Source organism: Chrysochloris asiatica, unplaced genomic scaffold (genome assembly GCF_000296735.1).
Source record: "Chrysochloris asiatica unplaced genomic scaffold, ChrAsi1.0 scaffold00005, whole genome shotgun sequence".
Lineage (NCBI taxonomy): Eukaryota > Metazoa > Chordata > Mammalia > Afrosoricida > Chrysochloridae > Chrysochloris > Chrysochloris asiatica.
Genome location: NW_006408523.1, coordinates 11,374,390 through 11,400,398, shown reverse-complemented (window position 1 = coordinate 11,400,398; position 26,009 = coordinate 11,374,390). Strand labels below are relative to the sequence as shown.

Below are 26,009 nucleotides of genomic sequence, written 5' to 3'. Positions count from 1 at the left end.
GAACACACTCAGCATTTCAAAAGCTGAGGGAACTAAAGAAAAAAATTCAAGCCTCAACTTGTGTTATTGAAGGATTATCTGTGTAAATTATTGAATGATGCAGAAAGCACCAAAAGATGGAAGGAATACAGAGTCACTGTACCAAAAGAAAGTGGTCGATGTTAAACCATTTCAAGAGGTACCGTATGATTAAGAGTCAATGATACTGAAGGATGAAGTCCAAGGTACATTGAAGGAATTAGCGAAGAACAAGGCACCGGGAATTGATGGAACACAAATTTAAATCTTTCAAGAAAGTAAGGTGGCACAGGAGGCACTCACTTATCTATGCCAAGAAATTTGGAAGAAAATTGGCCAACTGACTGGAAGAGATCTACATTTGTGCGCGTTCCAAAGAGAGCTGACCCAATGGAATGTGGAAATCATCATACAATATCTTTGATAGCCCATGTGAGTACAGTTTTATTAAGAGTAATACAGAAACAGCTGCAAGCATACATTGACAGGGAACTTTCAGAGGTTCAAACCAGATTCTGAAGAGGACGTGGAACTAGGGATATCATTGCTGATGTCAGATGGATCTTGGCTAAAAGCAGAGAATACCAGAAAGATGTTTACCTGTGCTCTATTGACTATGCAAAGGCTTTCAATTGTGTGGCTCATGACAAGCTATGGACAATATTGCAAAGTATGAGTATTCCGGAACACTTTAATTGTGCTCATGAGGAACCTGTACATAGATCAAGAGGCAGTTGTTCGAACAGAACACGGATACAGTAAATGGTTTAAAATTAGGAAAGGTGTGACAAGGTTGTATTCTTTTACCATACTTATTCAGTCTGTATGCTGAGCAAATAAACCCGAGAAGTTGGGTTATATGAAGAAAATCATGGCATCAGGATTGGAGGAAAACTCATTAACCTGCAATATGATGATGATAGAACCTTGCCTATGAAAGCAAACTACATTTTTAGAAACTTCCCAAAACCTCATTCTTATTCAAATTTCAAAGATTAAGGAATCCAATTGTCGAAAACCAAAATGATTAAAAGACCCAAAACAACAAAAAACAAACAAAACCCAAAATGATCTTTCTAGGTTCTCCAAAAATAGTTTATATAGTAACAAACTAGCACCACTGAAGGAATCTGCATATATTCCTAGTGTCAGTGCCATCAAGAAGAATTAATTGTTTTGTTCTTATCATTATATAATATTTTGTTTTATGGGAAAACCTTAAATAAGTTCTAGTATATGAGGGGGCTTTGGAAAGTTCCATTCTCCTTTAGTTTTCAGTTTGCTACAAAGTCTTCTCATATATACAAGAATTTGTGAGAAAACTGTTAATTGAAATTAGAAAGGGAGAATTAGGAAACCCCATAGAAATCATTATGTGTAGGAACAGATTCCATTGCACTTAACGAACAAAATTTTCCTTAGTATTTCTCAAATTTCAAGTATGGTGGCTCCGTAGGATAAGTACTGAACTGTGAACCACCAAGTTGGCAGTTCAAGTCTAACAGTCACTTTTCAGGAGAAAGATGATGAGGTTTTCTGCTCCCTCAAAGATTTACAGCCTTGAAAACCGTATACAGGGCCACTGAGTCAGAACCAACCCTATGGGACTAACACTAACAAGAAATCTCTTTTCAAAGTACAAAAAAAAAAATGGACACAATACCTAAAGGTAATTTATCTTTATTTTAACAATTTTATTTGTTTAAAAATATATACTCTTTGTTTACAACAGTTCTCACATAACAATAAAAGCTAAAAATTTACAAATTAAATTAAAAATTATAAAACCAATAAAATGCAAATTAACCAATATAACAAATTATTATGTTTTACTGAAATAAAATAATGCTTTGCCATAAAAAAAGCACAAGTATTTGGTTTAATATCAAAAAGGTATACTTTTTACATTTCATTATATTCTTAAAAGTATTTCTGAATATTTTATTTTACTATCGATGAGAATGCTTATTCACATCTTGTTCACACTGGTATTGATAAACTCAGGCCTTTTTCCACCTGTCTTCCAAGGTTTCTAGACAGAAAATTAAACCAAACCTGCCAAATGTCAGTCCTTACATGGCAATTTTTTAAGAAGTGTGAATTGGTAAAATTAAAAATGAACTTTCTTGAAATTTGCATTAATGACTATAAAATCCAATTAACTCGAGAATTTGAAACATTCTTTACTATTTATTTGCTATCATACTTATTGCTAATGAACTATGTAAGTTATTTTGTATAGAGCTTCACCATACATGTGGTAGTGACGATTAAGACACAGGTATTTCTAGAATAAATGTAGGGTATTGCATGTCACAAATCAACTCAGATATATTATGTGTACAACAGTAGCACATCATCATTTTTCTCATCTTTATAGAATCTCTGTTCTGCAGCTTCCATAGTTTGATTTCTTTTTAAATCAGACTTTAGTTTTGAATACTTAACACTATTATTAATGTGCATTTCACTTTCTTCATGTTTACTGAGAATATGTGATAAATGCTGCCAATCTTTGCACCCATTCTCATTCTTCAGTTGATTTTTTCCTTCCCCAAAGAGTTTGCAATATAGACAAAACACGGAATCTTTTGAGGTAGAGTAAAGTAACCAGGATCGAGTGGTTTTTTCACCATTTGGAAGAATTCGTGTATAGTATGTTTCTGAAAACTTCCTCCCTGTATTGTCTTTTGGAAAGTTAAAATTTCTTATTTGAGGTGGATCATTTTTAACAAGAGTGTCCCACTGTTTAATATTCAAAATGCGGGGCCATGTACCTGGATCTGTAGACAGTACAACTGGTATAGCTGAGTCTTCTGATATTTTCTCTTCCATTTCCTCTTGAAAATTATCATCTATGGTTGACATGGAGGAAGATGGTAAATTCCTATCCTTTTTCAGTGATGTACTTGTACTAGATGCTACTGAAACCTGTAGCTCTGAAGTCTTTTCTTTTTTATCCGATATTACTTCAATTTTTTCCAAAAGTGTATTCAAAGATCCATATAATAGTCTTTCATTTTTTTCTCTAACAGCATTTCTTTTTCTGTTTTCTGATGATAATTTTTTTGCTTTTGTTTCCAGCATCTGGGGGGAAAAAATTGGATAAATCATTATTTCATCTTAGAACTGCTAACATACAAATGCCTGGTAACCACATGAAAGGTTTCTCAGTATCTTTAGCCATCAAACAAATGCAAAGCAAAAGCAACATGTCAAAGCAGTTTACACTGACTAGGATGGCTATAACCAAAAATATAAACAAGTATGACAAAGATGTAGAGGATTAGCAGGAATTCAAACTAGCTCAGTCATGGCTGAAGATGTGTAACTAAAAAAGACCTGAACTTAAAAGTATTTATATGAGCTGGAATGAGAAGAATGACATGTACATCATATGAGAGGCTCAGAAGAGGTGCAGTTTGATGTAGGAGACTGGTAGAAGTGTGGACAGTGACACAAAGCTGTGTAGTTGGTCACATATTTCAGTGGGGCACCAGTGCTCAAATTCCAATGGGAAGTAGGACAGGAACAAGAGATTGGGTTGCCATGCAAAGCAGAAACTGCCCTTGTTTTCTATATTTCTACCAGAACTTGGACCCGTATTATGTCCCCATTCCAATTCACTGGAAATTTAAAAACTTGGGTCTATTCTGGTTTCACTTCTTCAGCCATGATTGAACTCAGAACTGGTGTGAAGCTCTAAAATGCTAGTGGGAATGTAAAATGGTGTAGCTGTTGTAGAAAACAGCTGTTCCTAAAAGCTAACCATATAAACCCCAGTAATTCCACTCCTAGGTGTATATATACAAAACAAAAACCTTATGCCCACACAAAACCATGTACCATAATACCTAGAGGTTGATTTTAGACAATTTGAGGTATATGTGGAACACTCAAATGGACATTATAGACTTTCAACTGAAATCTCAGATATTGGTCTCCTGACACTGAAGAGAGAAATATGATCTTCTTTAGAAAAAATGAAAGGCTCATAAAACACTTTTTTAGTATAAAGGCAATTCAGCATTTGATCATGTACATACTATTCTCTATCTACAGATAAGGGTAGTTATCTTGTTCTGTTGTATATAGAGTCGCTATGAGTCGGAACTGACTTGATGGCACCTAACAACATTTAATGCACCAGACTACAAAGCCTTTTGAACTTCAAAGTCGGCGGTTCAAGTTCACCAGCTGCTCCTCAGAAACCCTACACAAGGTCGTTATGGGTCGGATTCGACTCAACGGCACTTAACAACAACAACAACAACATAGAAAAGGAGCTAGCAATAAGTTTCGAGTTTTTTTTTACAAATACGAGCTGAATTACATGAAATCACCATTAGCATTTATTAGTTAGAATCACAGTGACTAGATCATTTGCAGCTTTAAAGCTTAAGGATCATGCTTCCTCTTCCTTTGAGATTTAGGTCCTCAGGCTATCCACCCTCAACAGAAAGTAATTTCATAAAAATGGAAAATCTGATCCAGGGTGTAGTCTTCAATACTATATGAAGTTTTCCTGGATACTTTAAGGCATCTATTGAGCACTTAAAAATATTAACATACTTGGAAAACCCTGCACATTTATAAAACTTGAATTTTATATGAAAAACTGTTCCCATATTTGTCAATAGTTTATGTGTTGTTTTTGCATAACTGAAACATGCATGGCAGAAGGAACAACTTTATACTTGGAGGTCACAGTGGCAGGCAATACAGTTACTCACTCAAATATTCTAGATACATGATTGATGTCTAGTCTGTTATATATTTTCTCACTGTTACTAAATACCCTACCTGGGTATTAACTCAACCTAGACTCTCTAAGTATGGAGTTGTGCTGTGGTATTGTACGATAAGCACTGGACAACTAAATGTAAGGTTGGTGGTTCAAAACTACCAGCCACTCCTTGGAAACCCTGCACAGGGTCACTCTGAGCTGACTCAAAGGCACATAATGTTCTTCTAGGAGTAACAACTTTATAATTTTTGTGCAGGCCTTATGCTTTCCAGAAAATAAGCACTATATCTGTTTATGAGCTCATTACCCTTAACTAGCAAAATTTCAGTCAAAGTAAATGGCTAAATTGTCTCTTTCCCTGCCCAACAGGCTTTGAAAAGATAACTTAAGCAAAACAATCAAATCTTTATCTAATGAAATGGGGGCTAAGAATGTTCCTACTTTGACCTTTAGTATACATCATAAATTAATTTTGTATATGGAATGAGATGAGGTCACGACTCATTTATATCAATACAAAGAAAAGACTGGTCCAGTACTGTTAAAGTTACAAAAGTCATGTTTTTACCATTGAATTACCTTGGTACTTTGTTCTAAAATAAACTGTGTATGTTCCGTTCCATTTCTGGACTAGTTATACTATTCCACTGACCTATTTATCCTTATTTACCATTATGGTGACACTCTTGATTATGTACTCTATATTGTTATGTGCCATCAAATTGCTTTAGACTCATAATGATCCTGTATAGATAGGGTTTCCAGACTGTGTCTGGTGAGTTTGAACTGCTGACCTTGTGGTTCAAACCGACCTTTTATCCCACAGTGCCATACAAGGACTCCCGGTACTCTACAGCAATCTTGAAATCAAGTAGTAATAAACTCTTCAACCCTTATCTCAAAAACTACCTACAAAATTAATTTGAAATGTATCACTAAAAACAAAAAAGCTTCTTAGAAGAAACTATGAAAGAGTTACTGTGGTAGGCAAAGATTTCTTAGGACACAAAAAGTCAGAAAACAGTAATAAATTGGACTTTATCAAAACAAAAAATGACATTAAGATGACAAATCAGTTTGTGAGAAAAATCTTCCAAAAACATTTATTTCACAAAAGACATGTATCCAGAATATATAAATAACTCCTGCAACTCAATAATAAGAAGACTATAAAATAAAAACTGTGATGATGACTTGAACAGATATTATACAAAAGAAGGTAAAGTGATGAGAAAACATTAGTTATCTGGGAAATGCAAATTAAAACCATGATGAGATAAACATTTCAAATCTTTAGAATGGTGGAAATTGATTAAGGCTGAACATTATCAAATTTTGGTGAGAATGTGGAGCAACTGGATGGTTTGGTTGGTTATGTGCTGTGGAGTCAGTTCTGACTCATAGCGACCCTGTACAGGGTTTCCGAGGCTGTAAATCTTTACGGGAGCAGAAAGCCTCATCTTTCTCCCATGCAACAGCTGGTAGTTTTGAACTGCTGACCTTAAGGCTCACAGACTGATTCATAACCACTATGCTACCAGAGCTCCTTAGAACTAGAAAATTACTGGTGGGAGTACAAAATGGTTCTGGAGTTTGGCAGTTTCTTATAAAGTTAAACATATATATCTACCCATGATCCAGCGACTGAACTCCTAAGTGTTTACTGAAGACACATGAAAAAACTTAGGAGCAGTACAAGAATATTATATATATATATATATATGTATATGTATATATAGTAACAAACTGCAACAACTTAAATATCCATCCACAGGTGGATAAATTATGGTATATTCACGTAATAGAATACCACTAAGCAATAAAATATACAGTATAAATGAATCTCAAAACGACAAGCTAAACAAGCGGAGCTAGACACAAGAGTACAAGCGGCTTATAAATTTAAAAAAAAAAAAACAAAAACAAAAAACTGTAACCATTTGAATTAAGTTCAATAATATGCAAAACTAATCTATGGTGACAGAAATCAGACTGTTATTTTCTGCAAAACCGCAGGGGAGGGTTCATGACTGATAGGAAAAGAGCACAAAGGAACATGGAAATGTTATTTTTGGTGGTGGTTATATACATAGGCAGTTTATATAATTTTACATAAAATCCAAATATTATATTTGGACATTTTATTTTATGAAATTTATACCTAAATAAATGTTGACTAAAGGATTCCGGAATAAGAATCTTCTACAATCCTGCTACTCTAGCTACTTCTATCATAGCAAACACCAAGTTTAAAAAGAGATAATGCAAAGTCATGATAATCTGTAATACAATTCCAAAAATCTGATTTACAAGAGAATGTGAAAGAAAACTTCTATAAATTCTGTAAAAAGTAAACATTTTAAACAAGCTTACATATAACAATCGATACAGTCATGCCTCACTTAATGTCCATGGTAAATTTTGTGAAATAGACATTATGTGATTTGGACACTGTGCAAACGCATTATATACTTAGCAAAACTACATGGAATACTGTAGAGTAACTAGAGACTAAACAGCCAAAATACTGTACACACACAGTACTGTATTTCGGCTGTTTTACCTGGCATGGCAATATACGAGTTAAGTAGATTAATATACAATACTGAACATATAACATAATAATGCATTAAGTATACACTACTGTATACAGACTCACCACTCACTTTCACATTATGCAGCGAAAAACGTTGTTTGAAGCGCATGAACCACCCAGAGCTAGCACTAAACTCGATATTGTAGTCTGGTCCTGCTTTTTCTTTTAGCATCTCGAACAAGCTTCGTGCCTTAGTAGTAATCGCCGAAGTGCTGAGAGGGATTCGCTTTTGTGTTTGGTCCTCAATCCATGCCATTAGTAATTTCTCCATTTCTGATATAGGCCCCTCGCGCATTTTTGTTAGCCTTGTAGCTTTCAGCGGAGCTGATCCTTTAACAGCTCGGAGAATTTTTTCTTTGTTTTTGAGGATTGTCGTGATTGTTGAGTGAGACATGCCTAACTCTCGAGCAATAGCATTCACTGATTTTCCACCTTCATGTTGTTTAATAACTTTTTGTTTCACTTCCAAATCGATACTTCTCCTTTGCCTCTTGCTGCTGTTATCACTAGCACTGGTTTTGCTGTGTTTGCGAGCCACGATGCACTTCACGGTAATATTTTCAAAAGAAAATTAAACAGAGAGATAATGCTACAACACTCAAGAGACGCACGATTAGCACGATTCACGAGATTGGATGCTGCTGGCTCTGAGTCGAAGCATACACTGTTACTGTAACAATTTTTAAGTAGGGAAAGTTCACATTAATGATAGAAAGTACAGTACATACATAAGCCAGCACCACAGGTATTTATTTGGACTATCAAGACATGTTTATAGGTTATGTATGTATTGTACAGTTATATACCTGGCAGCACAACCGGTTTGTATAAGACACACGTTACATGTGGGAAACTGTTGCCATTCGCTATGTCCAGTTACATCTGCTACGTCCAGTTATGTCCGCTATATCCTGTTCTCCAATCTAGATTTTTGAACTGTATTAAACCATATGGGACCACGGACGTATATGCAGTTGGACGTTGCCTGGACGTTATGCGGCGCATGACAATATTTTAACGTTCACTTGATATGGGACAGCTCAATGATAAAGTGACAAAAATAGAACTATGTAAGATTCTGAGACAAATCTCATTAGTTGAGCCAAGAAGATGAAGCTATTGTATATTTTATCATTTAAAGCTCATTACAAAAAATTACCTGTTTATATTGGCTAACACAACTTTGGCAGCAAAATCTTTTCTGCTGACCTTCAATCATCAAGTCACTGTTTCCAGCACTTTTACTGGGCATGTACTCGCCACACTGTTCACAACAATTCATTATTAGGCCATTGGCCAATCTGTACTTATTAAAGCAATGGTTACTGCAGAGTTTATGAGTTATATTATCAATGCCGACTTCATGGCGAATCTAAAAAAAAGAACAGAATTTATTAAATAAAATACACAAACCAGATTAATATGGTAGGTAATGAAAACAAATTTCTTCAAAAGACACAAAGAATCCTTTATAATTTCTCAGAGGGAGAAATATTCAGGGAAAAAGAGCTTTTTAAAAGTATATTTTGTTGTTCTTTCAACCGATTTTACAAAAGAGGAACACTAAAATTCATAGAACATAAAGCAATAAAAATCAACAAATAACTTTCCTACAGACACTTAAGAATGGCAGAAAATGAACTCGTTGAGAAGATTTTTCTATAAATTGCTTAAAACAAATACAGTAGGAATTTTTAGGATTAAGAGTATTTTATTTCAAATTCACTGCCCTAGAAAATTGTCCCAGTTCCTAGAGGGGCTAGCGGAATTTATACTATCCAATTCAGTATGGGTTCTGTATATACATAAGTTAAGGTGGACCTCACTCCATTGTGACTAAGATAAAATCATGTCCTTGATTGGCACAAATAACTCAAACATCAGAATGAATGTAAGGATGGTGCAGGACTGGGCAATGTTTCTTTCTGTTGTACAGAGGGTTCCTATGAGTCAGAAACAACTCCACAGTATCTAACGACAACAACAAATGGTAGCCAAGATCAAATTCAGTTATAAGGACTAGGTAAACAAGAGTATGCATGCTTCTTTGTTAGCAACTAAAAAGATTCTATCACTAAAGTAATTCACTCTACCTGTTCCACATGTTCTGCAACCAGGATTTGATGTTTTCTCCATGTAGTGAAAATATATTTCTATTTAGTGCTATTAAATGGAGTCCTGGTGTGGCATTATAGGATAAGCACTGGATTGCTAATCACAAGGTCAGAGATTCAAACCTACCAGCTGCTCCTTGGAAATCCTTTGCAGGGTGTCAAAACCGACTCAATGGCACTTAATAGGAATAACTTCTGCCATAAAACTATTGCCTTGTTTATGAGTTCACTTGATACCACAGAAACAAATGTATACTTTTCAAACTATGTGGTAGGATATTTGTTTATTAAGATAGTTTTAATATATCCTTATCCTTTCCTTAAATTTCATGATAGCTATCAAGGGCTGTCGAGTTGGTTCTGACTCATAGTGTCTATGCATAGGGTTTCTGAGGAGCAGCTAGTGGGTTTGAACCACTGACCTTGTGGTTAGCAGTCCAGTGCTTATCCTACAATGCCAAACCTGGACTTCCTATTCAGAACATGTGCATGTGGATGGCAGAGCATATAATGGCATTTAAAATGGCAACAGTAGTGAGGATGGACCAGGATCAGGCAGTGTTTCGTTCCGCTGTGCATAGGGTTGCTATGAGTCGGTGCCAACTCAGTGGCACCTAACAACAACAACAAAGCTAAAATTATCTGTTAGATAAATAGTAACTTAAATAAGGCATAAAAATGCAAACCTCTGTTAGCTTATTACAGATTGTACATCTTGATTTATTCAGAACTCTTTTTCTAAGAATCTGTTTGTCCTCATAGGGAGAGAAAGATGATGTATTATAAAATTCTTGGGAGGATTTGCTCGAATCCACTTGAGGAACATCAATAGTCTTTTCTGTAGGTGCATCTCTGAAATATAAGAGATATAAACACAATGTAAAAATAGTCCATAATAACAGAAATTAAATGAACAATAATTGACATTTTTCATGACTTAATTCTATGAATCAACTAAATTTCTGGATCTTATGAAACTGACTTATTGGTTTCACTGCCAAGTTATTGTTATTAAGTGTCATCGAATCAGTTCTGACTCACAACCACCTTGTAGCTTTCAAGCACTGGCTGGTGGGTTTGTACCACTGACCTTGTGGATAGCAGTTCAGTGCCTAAATTCTACAGCGCTATACCAAGATTCACTGTCAAGAATTCCTAAATAATATTTTATAAGACTGAGAGGCAAAAAAATCTTCTACAGAAATTCAGACACACTCCAAGTCTTAGATTTTTACAAACATTAAAAAATGCTGGTAGCAGTTTGGTAGAACTAAGGTAGAAGGTGGAGGTAAGGTCAAGAGAAGGCAAAAAAAATGATAGTGAGAGTCAATTTACTTCTATATTTATTCCATTTTCCAGCCAAAAGTACAAATGAATTCAAAGCACAATAAACAGGAAGGTAGTCCTGCCAACAATTCTGTCAACTCTCCAATTATATTCAGAAGATTAATTTATGCCACCAATATTCAACTGTACGGAGCCATTTGAAAGGTAGATCTTACTTTTTACACATTGCATTGCGTTTCTTTGAAGCACGCTTATTAGAGAAGGAAGAAAGGCAGGTGGTAGAACAAAAGAGGTGAGCTGATCCTTTTCGTTGATAAGCTGTCTGTCCCTTCTGTAAAGGTTTTCTGCAGTATGCACAAGTGATTTTAGCTGGCTTACTAAGTTGTTGTTGGAGAGAAGCCTGGAATATCTGCTTAGGAAGTAAGGCCACTGGTGATAAAGAATCCACCCCTGGTTGTTTCTGATTACGGGGAAATGATGCTGATTGGGAGATCCACAAATCTTAAAAGTAAAACAGAAGAAAAAAATCATGGAATCAATACAAATTCATACCAGAAAATTACTTCTTTTATGTTACACATGTACACTTAGTTAAAAGGAGCTCAGCTCTGGTAGCATAGTGGTTACAAATCGGGCTGCTAACCTCAAGGTTGGCAGTTCGAAACTACCAGCGGTTCCATGGGAGAAAGACGAGGCTTTCTGCTCCTATAAAGATTTATAGCCGTGGAAACCCTGTGCAGGGTCACTATGAGTCGGAACCAACTCCATGGTACTTAACAACAAGAACACACTTGGTTAAAGACACTAGTGAGGAAGCAGTATTTAAGAGACATGGGTAAGGATACTGTCTTGTTGACACACTCAAAGGAAGAAGTTTCAAGTGACTGACACTCCATTATACTAATAATGTAAACAGTTGTCCCAGAAATTGTTCAGTGAATAGTCACCAACTCTTTTACTCAGACTCCCCAGGTTCAAATCCTGTCTCTTGAGCTAGAGACTATGCAATTATACAGAAATTTTGTCTTGGTTCTCTTATCTATAAACTGGGGCATGACTTAACTCATCAGTGTTATGAGAAATAAATGAGATAATGCATTATGCCTAGCACATGAAAAAAATACTAGCCACCTGCACTTCCCTAAGAGGAAAGAATTAATACATTTATAGAATAAAGCAAGCAATATGCAAATATATAGATAACAATAGTAAAAAGCTTGGTTATCCATAACCCCTTAAGTATGTGCTATTCTAGTAATTTACATATGATATCCAATTTCATATCTACCATGTTCACTGTGAGCATTACTGAAATTTTCAGACGTACAGAGAAGTTAAAAGAATTTTTAGTGAACACTTATAACTATAAAGTTGATTCTATAATATTTTACTACTTTAATCACATTTCTATCTCTTGATGTTTCTGGGACATCCATTACACATCCTTTCACCAAGTCTTGTAGGTTCACACAGACCTCTAAATAAACATCAACTCATCATTTTTATGTATTACAATTATAGACATTAGTATGCTTCCCCCTAAATAGATTTTACTTACTTAAATATGTAAGTAACAAAAACATTTACCATTAGAACAATGCTCACATGTACAGTTAAGAGACATTAAATATGTTTATTTGTTCAGTCATCACTATTAACAGTTCAACATCATTTTAAGGCATATCTTTCTACAATTATTTTCCAACCTTTATAAATATTATTTCATTGGCATTAATACATGTGGTAGGTTATTCAGGCAAAGTTCAGTTTGCTAATTCTGCATATAGGCATTGTTCCATAATGTATTATTTTTAGCGTCAAAATGGTAGAGTAACAGGTATAGACATCCTAATTTCTCAAGTTTTAGCACTCATATGAGAACATACGGAAATCTTGTTTAAATGGAGATTCTAAATCAGTGGTGGTGGTTATGTGCTGTGGAGTTGAAACTGACTCATAGCAACCCTGTACAGGGTTTCCCAGGCTGTAAATCTTTACGGGAGCAGAAAGCCTCATCTTTCTCCCGCGGAACGTCTGGTAGTTTCGAACTACTGACCTTAAGTCTGGAAAAATACCTGATATTGTTCATTTCTAACCACCAATGAAGTGATGCTGAGGTTTAGGAAATAAGACCTCAGAATATAAAATTACTCAGGACTTATCACATCACCACCACCATTACAACCCTATTATCATCTCTCAAATGCCATCTTTAAAATTCCTTTAAGTCTTTTTTCTATATTCAATATTTTTCTATATTGCTTTAATCTTGGAGGTAAAAATGAAACAGAATAAGCAACAAAAGAAAACCTTTCATGTTACAGGAAAATACATATTGCAGAATCTGGAGCATATTCCAATATTATTAAGTACCCAGATAAGAAGGTTGTTGTTGTTAAGTGCCATCGAGTCAGTTTCGACTCATAGTGACCCTGTATGGGGTTTCTGAGTAGCTGGTGAGCTTGAACCACCGATGTTGTGGTTCAAACCAACTTTGCAGTCCAACGCAATAACCCATAGCACCACACCAGGACTCTTATTTACTGTTAAATTGTATTGGTTCTGAATTATTCCATTAGTCTAATGGTTTCTACAGGCTAATGTGTGAAAAATTCAGGCATTATAGATCCTTACCCAAAATAAATGACTCAACTAAACAGGAATTACGTATTCATTGAGTATAAACATAGACTACATTCTGGGATTAGAATTTCTCTATACCGTATCTGGACTGCAAACTAGATTTAAGAAATAGGGTTAATAAAAAATATCAAATCATGACAAGATTAGTCATTACCATTAAAAAGGAAAATAAATTCAAAACCTTGAACATAAAAACAATGAACTGTATATTTTGACTTCCTTCAAGATGGTGGACTAGGCAGACACTACATGGACTCCCCCCCCTACCCCTTTACAATAAAGACGAGAGAAACACAAAGTAAAAGAGATCCACATGAAAATTCTGGCACCATGAAGTTCAGAATAAAGGTTAAAGATGTGGATGGAGTGCTTGCTGGGAGGAGAGGCTGAGCAGGGATGGCGAGAGAAGGAGAATGACTGATGAACGGCTAGCCAGATGAGGCTTGACCATCTTGTGAGCAGCTTTGAAAGTGGAATGAGAGCCTGGAGGGTAGATTTGCATGGGTGACGGAAAAGATGGGATTTCTTCTTTTTCCTCAGGCTCCCCTGATGATCAGAAATGTAGTCAGCTCCCACCATCATACACACCCAGTGCAAACCTTGCTCTCCAGGAGTTGAGACCCATGGTTGGGAGTCATGCCAGTAGGGAGATGGGGGCAGACTGCATGGTTTTGGTGCTTGAATTCAGGTGGGCTCCCTCCAGACCTATAATACCACAGAGCCACTAGACCAGTATTTAACCAGACAACCTGTTCCCAGCTTCCCTGTGGTGCTAACAGACACTAAAACCAGCTCCATAAAGAATCCCCATGAACTACTTCTGGACTGAGGGCCCTGAACACAGATAACACCAAGGCCAATAGGAATTCTACCTATGGACAGGAACTCTGCTGTCACATTCCTTCCACAATCACTTTGTGAGTTCCTTGAATTGTAGGAACCCACCAGAGATTTCTTCCTTCTGGGTCCAACAACTACACTGTCTGTTTTAAAAATATGAAATTCCCACAATGCCCCAAAGAAAAAAAAAAAATTTTAGCTCACATGAAGAAACAAGAGAGAATGTCTCAAACAAATGACCAAGATGCAGAACCAGAAAATGATTCTGAGGAAGAAAAGGTCAACAGAACTGAAAAAGAATTCAAAAGAATGATAATTAGGTACCTTCAAAGGATCAACAGAAAGATTGAGGAAAGCAAGGATAACACAATTACAACTTTACAACAACTAAGGAAAAAACTACAAGAACAAACACAAAATAAACAAACATTTTGAAACAACATAAAACCTGCAATTAGAAATCCACAAGATTATAGTAAAATCTCAGAAATGGACAATACATTGAAAGGACAAAGGAGTAGAACTGAAACAAAGGAAGCCTGAATCAGAAAGCTTGAAGAGAAATCTCTCAATACTAGTCTGCTAAAAGAACAATCAGAAACAACAATGAAAAAATCCAAAGAAAGTCTCATAGTTATGTGGGACACCATGAAAAGGAACAATTTATGGGTGATTGGAATTTCAGAACAAGAAGAGACAAGCACCGAGAAAATTGTCAGACTTGTTTGAAGAAAATTTCCCTAATATCATGAAAGATGAGAAGATAAGCATACAAGAAACTGAACGAAGTCCAAACAGGGCATATGACAAAAGAAAATCACCTCAAGACGTACCATAGTCAAACTTTCCAAGCTCAAAGACCAGGAGAGAATACTGAGAGCAGCTCGAGAAAAACAAAAACTACAGAGGAGAACCAATAACACTAAGCTCCGATTTCTCAGCTGAAACCATGCAGGCAAGGAGGTGATGGGATGACATATACAAAACTATGATAAAGAAAAAAATTGCTCACTAAGAATCATATACCCAGCAAAGCTGTCCCTCAAATATGACTGTGGAATTAGGAATCCTCTGATAAGTAGTAATTAAAGGACTTTCTAATGACCAGACCAATTTTACAAAAAATGCTAAATGGTGTTCTTTGGATTGAGAACCAACAACAGCAGACAACAAACTGAGATTACCATACAAGACATCACTACTCAGAACTCAATCCAGATATGGTATTGGTGGGGCTGTGCCTTGGAGTTGGTTTTGACTCATAGCAACCTTGCATAGGTTTCTGAGGCTATAAATCTTTATAGGAGCAGAAAGTCTCATCTTTCTCCTGCTGGATGGTTGGTGGTTTCAACTGATGACCTTGAGCCTGACTCGTAACCATTATGCTGCCAGAGCAGATATGTTGTTGTTAAGTGCCGTCAAGTCAATTCCGAGCTGGTGAGCTTGAACCACTGACCTTGCAGTTCAAACAACTTTGTAGTCTGATGCATTAGCCCACAGCGCCACACCAGGACTCCTTATAGAATTTTTTAAAATAAAATAAATCTACAAGACTGAAGATAGGGAACCAGAGATATCAATATATAATGAAGTCAGCTACAAAGCAAAATGAAGGAATAGTATACAGAACTTCCAAATGGCAAGGAAGTCAAATAGATTACAAGATAAAACAGACTGGTTCAGCAGGAAAAAGTTAATAAATTACAGGGTAACCTCAAAGAAAAATAGTATGTCTCCACATCAAAATAAAAAAACCCAAAAACTTTAATAAACATTAACACAACAGAAAATCATAAACGAAAATGACAAAATCCACACACAAAAAATGAACTCGGCATAGAAAATTATGCAGAACAAAGAACCAGCAGCACCACAGAAAAAAAAACAATTAATTCATACCTATTGATAATTTTCAATAGGTATGAACTGTTATTTTTCATACCTATTAATAATTATGGAGTCCTGGTGTGGTGCTGTGAGTTGATGCACCAAACTGTGAAGCCGTTTGAACCGCGAGGTTAGCAGTTGAAGCTCACCAGCTGCTCCTCGGAAACCCTATACAGGGTCACTATCAGTTTGAACCAACTCGAGGGCACTTAACAACAATTGAAATTATATTGAACATGAATGGATTGAATGTACCAATCAAGAGACATAAAAAAAACATAATGAGTAAGAAAACAGTACGGCCAGACTCTGTCTCTCATACTTTGGACATATTATCAGGAGGAACCAGATCCTGGAGAAAAGGGTATCCTGTTTCATCAAATGGAGGGTTGGAGAAAAAGAGGAAGACCCCCCAATGAGATGTATTGGCAAAATGGCTGTAGCAATTGGCTCAAATGTAGCAACTTGTGAGATTTGCGCAGGACTGGGCAATGTTTCACTGTGTTGTGCACAGGGTCACTGTGTCGGTATCAACTTCACTGCACCTAACAACAAATGAACTGCATTTTGTCTACCCAATCATCTGCTGATTAGCACTGAGGTTGTTTCCACTTTTTGGCTATTGGGAACAGTATAGCTATGAACACTGGTGTTCAGGTTTTTTCTTGCTGTACTCTTTTTTCAGTTATTTTGGGTATATCCTGGTATGGTGCTGCAGGACCAGTACCAGACTGTGAGTCACAAGGTCAGCAGTTGAAATCTATCCAGCTGTTGCTTGGAAACCCTATAAAGGGTCGTTAGTTCAAACCAACTCGACAGCACTTAACAACATACCATATTGGAAATGTTGAACCATATGACAGTTGCATGTTCAATTTTTTGAGGAACTCTCAAAGTGTTTTCCACAGTGGTGATACGATTTTGCATTCACATGAGCAATACATGAGGGTTCTAATTTCTCCATACCCACATTAGTATGTTATTCCCACAACCCCCTTTTTAAATCATAGCCATTCTAGTGAAAGTGAGGTTAAAAAAACAACCCGGCGTCACTCATCAACCACACACTGCACACCAGACCGCCCAGTGTGCCCATCTAGAGATTTTTATTTGTGGGTGAAGAGGAGCAGGGAGTGAAGGCAGAGGAAGAGGAAGTGAAGTCAACAGGAAGGGAGTGGTCTTATATATGTTCAAATCAGGAAATCACATGTCATTGCTGGGTGATTTAACTCTGGCCTATCAAAAGTCATGTTGCCTATTAAGCCACGCCCCTTGCAACTTAGTTTGGTGGGGCAACAGACAAAATGGAACCTAAGGGGAGGGAGAGGGAAGAACCTGGAAGGTATTGTAACAGAGGTGGCGTCTCATTTTGATTTATTTCTAATAGCTCCCTGAAGTCCTCATGTGGAGCTGTAGGGTAAGTACTGGACTGCTAACCACAAGGCTGGCAGTTCAAATTCATCAGCCTTTCCTAGGAAACCCTATACATGTGAGTCAGAAACGACTTGATGGCACTTAACACCACCACATCCACACTTCTTTGGCAAATGGCTCCAATCCACCAACTGCTTCTTGGAAACCCTATTCAGGATTGCTAGGAGTTCGAATTGACTTGACAGCACTTAACCATGGCCAATAATCTGGCGTTTATATCCTAAACATGGTTCTCTAATAATTTCTCTCAGTCTTTAGGTATTCTCTTTGTTGATAAAATATTTTGATGAACAAATGCTTTTAACTTTGATAGTATCATTTATCTATTTTGTCTTTTGTTGTTCGTGGTCTTTGATATCGAAGAATTGTTAAAAACTAGGTCTCAGAGCAATAATCCTATTTTGTCTTCTAGTTTTTTATTTCTCAAATGTAGGTTCTTTGATGACTATATTCTATAAAGTTTGCAACAGCTAATGTTTGAAGCAGATCAGCAGGTCTTCCACATCTTCGCTGAAAGTTCTGTTGAAACCTGTCTGCTATGGATAACCACTGGTATCTGAAATACTGCTGGTACAGTTTTTAGTATCATCGCAACATTTGAAAAATGGGTATTTAAGAACACTGTGCTCATGGGGAACCTATATATAGATCCAAGAGGCAGTTGTCTGAACAGAACAAGCGGATGTTGTTATTGTGAAGTGCTGTCGAGTTGGTTCTGACCCATAGTGACAATGCCTGGCCTTGTGTCATCCTCATCGTTGCTGCTACACTTGAGCCCACTGCTGCTGCCACTGTGCCAATCCATATAATTGGGGGTCTCCCTCTTTTTTGCTAACCCTGCTTCTCCAGGAACTGGTTCCTCCTGATGAACTGGTTCATCTCTGAAGTATGAAAGATGAAGTCTGGCCATCTTGGCTTCTAAAGAGCATTCTAGTTGTACTACTTTCAACAAAGATTTGTTTGTTCTTCTGGCAGTCCACAGTACTTTTAATCTTCTCCAACACCATTACTGAAATGCATCAATTCCTCTATTAACTTCCTTATTCATTATTCAAATGGACTGCTAACCACAAGAAGTTGAAACCCACCAGACACTTCTCAGAAATCCTACACAGGGTCACCATGAATTAGAATCGACTCACTTGTAAACAACTAAGCTTTTTTGGATCTGTAGATTAAAGTATTTGTCAAATTTGTAAATTTTTTTAAAGTGGAGTAAAGCAACATTTATTTGTTATGCTTACTAAATTATGGGTTAGGAATTCAGGGAGGGCACAGTAGGGATGATTCAGCTCTGCTACATGATGTCTAGGGAATCCAATGCTCGAATAGGTGGGGAGGGCTCAAAAGTAGCCATCAGTTCTAATTCAATCCAAGTCAACTTCAAGACAACTGGATTTAGTGGGTAGTGTAGTGGTTACAAATTGGTCTGCGAACCTCAGGGACAGCAGTTAGAAACTACCAGCTGTTCTGTTGGAGAAAGATGAGGCTTTCTGCTCCCATAAAGATTTACAGTCTCGGAAACTCTGTACAGGGTCACTATGAGTCAGAACTGACTCCATAGCACATAACAATAGTGGTTATACTCCCATTTGGGAATGACTTTTGTTACGTTAATGAAACAGTTTTGGCTTGGGGGCTTGTCTTAAATCCATGGCTTCTGATGTACAAAAGTGATTAAATAAGCACATAAGGAAGCAGAGATGGGGGAAGCAATATGACAAGCTACATGAAGCAGTCCAGGTGAAGCTCAAAAGACACAAGAATTTTCCTAGTCAGATGACAGAGAAGTATTTCCCTAGAGCAGGCACCTAGAATTTGGAATTCTAGCCTACTAAGGAGCTCTGGTAGCGTAGTGGTTACGAATCGGGCTGCAAACCTTAAGGTCAGCGGTTCGAAACTACCAGCTGCTCCGCGGGAGAAAGATGAGGCTTTCTACTCCCGTAAAGATTTACACCCTCGGAAACCCTATACAGGGTCGCTATGGGTCGGAACCGACTCGATGGCACATAACAAAACAACAACAACAATGGTGAGAAAATAAATTTTTGTTTGTTAATATCACTCATTCCTGGTATTTGAGCAGTACTAGATAATTAAGACACTAAGTAAATACTCAAAAAAGGAGGGAATGGGTCTCTCAGTCACTAGAGTTCTGGTATGGCGCTGTAATATAAGCAATGGACTGCTATCTGCAAGGTTGGTGGCTTTAATCCACCAGTTGCTCCTTGGAAAACCCTATACAGAGTTGCTATGAGTCAGAATGACTCCACAGCACTTAACAAAACTGAAATTCAGATTAAGTACGTCAACAGAACACACATTCTATATATACATAGTATTGCATATTATTTAATACAAAACTAAAAGAAAACAAACCAGACTTTTAACAGTGGTAACTTTTAGTTAGTGCAGTAAGGTAACAGATTATTTTCTAAATAGTATTTATTTCTAAATACTATTTTCCCCAAACATCTGTAACAATCATGTTGTATTTTCGTAACCTGAAAGCCAGCTGCCAAAGAGTTGATTCCAACTCACAGCAATTTCAACTGTATCAGCATAGAACTGTATTCCATAGGGTTTTCAACGGCTGTGCCTCTGGTGCCTCTGGGTAGAGTCAAGTCACCAACCTTTTGGTCAGTAGCTGAGTACTTAACCTTGTACATGTCACCAGGGACCCCATAAAAGAAACGAAAACAAAGCAAAACATCACTAGTGTTCTATTAAAGCATTAACAGTGATTAGGTTCTTAGGTCTAATTACCTTTCAATCCTCTAAAATTCTAAATTGGTCAAAGAGTTAAAAGCACTAATTAAAAAAAAAAAAAGGCAAAAAGTTATGAAGTCAAGAAAAATCCACACACACAAAAAAGCTATTATTTTTTAGGAACTTTCATTACATTTTAATTTTATCAGAATAAGACTGTCAACAAAAAGTTTCAAGAATATAGGTTTTGTATTTAAAGACAAGAATATTTTCCCACATTTAAAAATGAAAGTGATTAATAAAATGATAAAAAACAAAAAGTTATAGCACTAAATTATTCAATTTATTTAATTAGCTTCTTTAGTTATTATATATTTTTTTCCCTACAAATATTTACTAAAATTAGAGATGCTAGAGATACTAATAAACAAGTTGTCTGACAGTTTTAGGAGTATGGGTGTTTTCAATTAAAACACTTAGGCTGTCGAAGTAGATTACAGTTCAAGTACTATAGTCTATGAAAGTCAAGAAAAATAAAATGACTCACAATAAACAAAACAGATAATATTCCTAAAAAGAAACACTAAAAGTTTATTTACTTGGAATAGAATGAAAAATTTAATATCACTAGACACTTACCAGGACTATGATGAGTTGCAAATCCTCCATTCTGAAAAAGGTCTCCTGCCACATTCATTCTACCAGGATTAAAAGGTTCTACTCCATTCTTGTTCTGTGAAGTTAAAGACGGGGTGTATATTTGTATATTACCATTTGACTGAAGTCCTTTAGTGACATCTTTCAAGTTGGTATTCTATAGTGATGCTATATGTATAATCATTAAATTAATCTCGCTCTCAGTATTCACAGACCTTACATCTGTTTCTAAGGTTGTAATATTAGTAATATGAATCTGAGTTGATCCTGTAGTGCTAACACTATTACCCATTTCTGCATTTACCTTACTTCTTGAAAGACTGGAAGTAGAGAAATCCAAATCTTTGGTTCTGTTTTTAATTCTACGAAGACCCCATTCAATAAAACTTGAAGAATTTTGCTTTTGCAAATGATTTACTTCTACATCCTCTTCATCATCAATGACAATTGTTTCACTTATATTTCTCTTTTGAGAAGTCAAATCTCTTGAAGGAGGAAGAATTATGGAACTATTTCCTTGTAGCGTTTCCCTTTTTGATATTGTATATAGGTTTCTTTGATCAGCTATTGCTGGTACAGAAACTAAGGGAGGTTGTATAGAATCAATAAATACAACATCATCATCTTCTTCTTCCAAAGGGTTTCTATATCTATTAACTAAATGACTAGTGTGATCAATAAATGAATTTCCTACATCCATGAAACTAGCTGCCATAGCTACACTCCCTAACAAGACAGGAGTCTGCTCAGTCGATTTTATTCCTCCCACTGAACATTTGTCCATGCCAAAAACCTGTAAAAGACAGAGAAAAGTAAATTTCTAGTATGCTACGATTATTTTACAGCAATGAAATAACAAAAATAAAATGTTCTTTTATGTGACTATTTATCTTTTAAATAATAAAAAGAAACAACTGACACCCATTCTGTTTTTCTATCATTGACTGTTTAATGTTATTTTCTTCAGATTGTGATGGAAATTATTTATCCAATATTTTGTAATCCTATTAAAAAAGAGACTCAATTTGTAGAGTCAATTTAACCTACTCATCCTTTATAGTGAAAACATTACTGTTATCTTTGGAATTAGAAAAATAACAAAATACTTCTACCATGTAGCAGTAACCCAGGACCATATATACATTTTTTTAATCTCTAAGTTAAAAAAATTTGTAATTTTTGTTGTTGAAAGCACACAGTAGAAATACACAGTTCAACAACTGGCTTACGTTGTCTACTTTCAAATTGTACAATTATTCTCACCGTTTTTAAAAAATATCCTCCCCTATTAATATAAAATCACACCCCATCCCAAGTTTCCTATCTAACATTTCAAACTGCTTTCGTCAATTTGAATCAATACAGAGTTCTTTAACAGAATACAATGTTGAGGGAAGACATTCTTTACTAAGTGAGCTAACTTATTGTTTGGCTTAAAGACTTCAGGGGATATTTTTGCTTCCAATTTTAAAAGAGTCTCTCACACCAATAATTTCAGCAATCTTCTTAGCTTTTTATTGTGAATTGAGTGAAAGTTTATAAACAAAATCCTGTTGTACATTCAACAAATAATATATTTTACTTCATCTCAATGATTACAATCCCCTCCATGCAACAATAGCTATTGTACTTCCTCCTTGTGGTTCCTACATGCACTCAACCAGCTTTCCATCCCTTCTCAGCTTTGTCCTTAGGTAAATGTTGCCCTTTTGATTTTGACTGATTGACCATATTCCATGGTGAGCATGCCTTATTATCCAGTCTTCATGGTTCTAGAATTTCTAGATTCCATGAGAATGGAGAATTCTCTTCTTAACATTCCTCCTTTCTATCAGGATTATTCTGTAGTGTCTTTGATCAAAGTGTTCACTAATGATAGCCCAACACCATTCAGTTCTGGTCTCACGCAAAGGAAGCAGTTGCTCACGGAGGCCATTAGTCACACATACCACCCACATCCTCCTCTGATTCCTGACCTGTTCTCTGTTGCTCCAAGTGAACAGACACCAATTGTTGTGACTTGGATGTTTAAAAACTTTTAAGAACCCAGTCACTACTAATGAGCTAGGTATTACAGAAGCAATAAATAATGTTATCAGGTGATTTAATTGGGATGTCCCATGAAAACAGGATCATAAACCTTCAAACTAAGAAATCAAATCCCAAGTTGCTATTTGACTGTATATAAGCAGCCTCAGCTCAGGTAGCGTAGTGGTTACGAATCGGGCTGCTAACCTCACTGAGGTCAGCAGTTTGAAACTACCAGCTGTTCCGCAGGAGTAAGACGGGGCTTTCTGCTCCTGTAAAGATTTACAGCCTGGGAAACCCTGTACAGGGACACTGTAAGTCGGAACCGACTCCACAGCATATAACAACAAGAAGCATCCTCAGCAGATGCTACTGTAAAAATTGTTGTTAAGTGTGGTCAATTTGATTCCAACCGATAGTGACCCATAGCACAAATTTAACAGTTCAACTTTTTACAAGTGGACAACTTACTGGCATCAATTACATTAACTGCTGTGCAACCATTACCCTTAATTAATGCAAATTTTCTAACTGCCCCACCCCTCCCTGTAATAATCAACATAGACTTGGTACATTTGCCTGTTCTTGGTTTTTTTATGTAAGGATGTCATATTTTGTTTGCTTGACTGACTTATTTCACTCAGCATGTCTTCACTCTCAGTCGATGTTAGATAGAGCATTTATCAGGACTTCATTTCTTCTACTCAGTACTGGACTGTGAACCACAAGGTGAGCAGTTTAAACCCACCAAGTGCTACCTGGAAACCCTATACAAAAAGGGTCGCTATGAGATAAAACTAACTTGATGGCACTGAAAAACAACTGGCCAAGCAGTATTCCATTGTTACATATGTGCTGTGTTTTACTTTGTAAAAAGGACATGCACTTTATGTGACATAATTTTTGTTCATCCAGTTATCTGCTGATGGAAAACAGTGTGGCGGTTCCTCTAACACTTGAAAATAGAACTACCATATGACCCATCATTTCCTTTCCTAGCTATAGCTAGTACCCTAAAGACACAAAAGCAGAGACTCAAACTCAGAGTTGACACCAGTCTGGTGTGCCCTGTAACACTATTCACAATATATCATGTTGGGGGTCTTCCTCTTTTTCTTTGACCCTCCACTTTACTAAATATGATATCCTTTCTCAAGGGACTAGTCCTTCCTGGTAATATAGTCAAAGTACAAGAGATGACAGCTGGCTATCCTGGTTTCCAAGCAGCATTCTGGCTGTACTTCTCCCAACCCAGATAGGTTTGTTCTTTTGGCAGTCTATGGTACTTTTAATATTCTCCTCCAACACCATAACTCAAATGTATTAATTCTTATTAACTGTCCAAATTTCACAAGCATATGAGATTACTGAAAATACTATGGCTTGGGGTAAAGTGCACCTTAGTTTTCAAACTGACGTCCTTGCTCTTTCTTGTGCAGAAGATTCGCCTAATGTAAAAAAAAAATATATATATATATACATATACACACACACCATGGAATATTCTGCAGCTGTAAATAGATATGATGTTCTGGTGCTTGAAAACTTGCTGAATGAAATACTCGTAAGTCATGATTTTAAACCATTCTGTGTCCTCTTGTTCTGTTCTAACAGTTGCTTCTAATCTATGAACAGGTTCTATATGAGCACAATTAAGTGTTACAGAATACCCATTCTCTGCAATATTATCCATAGCCCGTCATCATTCATACAGTCGAAAGCCTTTGCATAGTCAATAAAGCACAGATAAATATCTTTCTGGTATTCTCTGCTTTGCCAAAATTCATCTGACATCATAATGAGATCCCTTGTTCTAGGTCCTCTTCTGATTCAGGCTTAAATTTCTGGCAGTTCTACTATTACAGCTAAATTATCTTCTGCTAGATTACCTTTAATATTATCAGAGGCTTAAAAATATGCTTTTAAAATTTTTTAAATAATTCTGCTAAGTTCTTTGAAGTTATTACTGTGTATCACTAATTTTCTGAGATGATCTTCAATTAAAAACAACAAAAACAATTTAAGAGTTGTTGTTGTTAGGTGTCATCAAGTTGATACCAACTCATAGCAACACTATGTACAACAGAAATAAACACGGCATGCCCAGTCCTGGGCCAACCTCACAATTGTACTGACACTTGCGCCCACTGATGTTGCCACTTTGCCAATACTTTGAGAAGGCTTCCCTAGTCACATTTTGGGTGCCTTCTAAGCTAAGGGCTCATTTTCTGGCACTATATCTGACAGTGTTTCTATGCTATTGTAAGGACCAAACTGATTTTACCTGATTTTGCCTACCTAGAAACTGCTTGACTAAACTCTAGTCAGGCTCAGGAAAGCATTTTAAATAGACAAGGCCTCAGTTATTAGTTCCCCCCAGAGGCAAGGTCAATCTCCATTCTGTACATTAGCCTGAACACGTACTCTAGCTCCAAGAATATGATATATGTATAAATAGCCAGGCAGCTCAAGGCCAGAGGCCAGATGTTTTCCTTTACCCTAGCCTAAGAACAAAGACCACCAGTCCTGACCAATTAAACTGTAACATCTCATAGTTTGCCAATTGTTAACCAATACAAAGATTGTAAAGCTGAGAAACCTGAGCTGTTTGAAAATTCTATAAAAACCCTGCAGACAATGAATTTGGGGCTCTTTCCCTATTCTGAAATGTCGGATAAGGTTAGAGACCTGGCTCGAGCTTGATTAAACAACCCTTATGTATTTGCATCGGTACACGGCTCCTGGGTGGTCTTTGGGGACCCTGAATTCTAGGCATAACACTATTCATAAGGTTTTCTGTGACTAAATATTCGGAAGTAATTTGTTACTCCTTCTTCCTAGTCTGTCTTCATCTGAAAGCTCATCTGAAACCTGTCCACTGTGGGTGATCCTGCTGGTATTTAAAATACCCGTGGCATAGCTTCCAGAATCACAGCAACTCACAAGCCACCACAGTACAACAAACTGACATTCAATATTCAATTACATTTATATACAATTAAAATAAAACTCATATATTCTGCTATAACCAGCCTCATATTTAATAGGG

At 36.4% G+C, this 26,009-nt stretch overlaps 1 protein-coding gene across 1 annotated transcript; it reads right to left on the bottom strand.

Annotated features, from left to right (window-relative positions):
• Positions 1-2,352: 2,352 nt before the first annotated feature.
• On the bottom strand, positions 2,353-21,716 carry ZMYM5 (zinc finger, MYM-type 5). Its single transcript, XM_006831971.1, has 6 exons — positions 21,237-21,716; positions 20,915-21,008; positions 10,978-11,263; positions 10,162-10,327; positions 8,521-8,733; positions 2,353-3,105 (listed from the first exon to the last, which is right to left on the bottom strand). Exons 1-6 carry the CDS (start codon positions 21,714-21,716, stop codon positions 2,353-2,355), a joined length of 1,992 nt encoding a protein of 663 aa, XP_006832034.1.
• Positions 21,717-26,009: the final 4,293 nt, after the last annotated feature.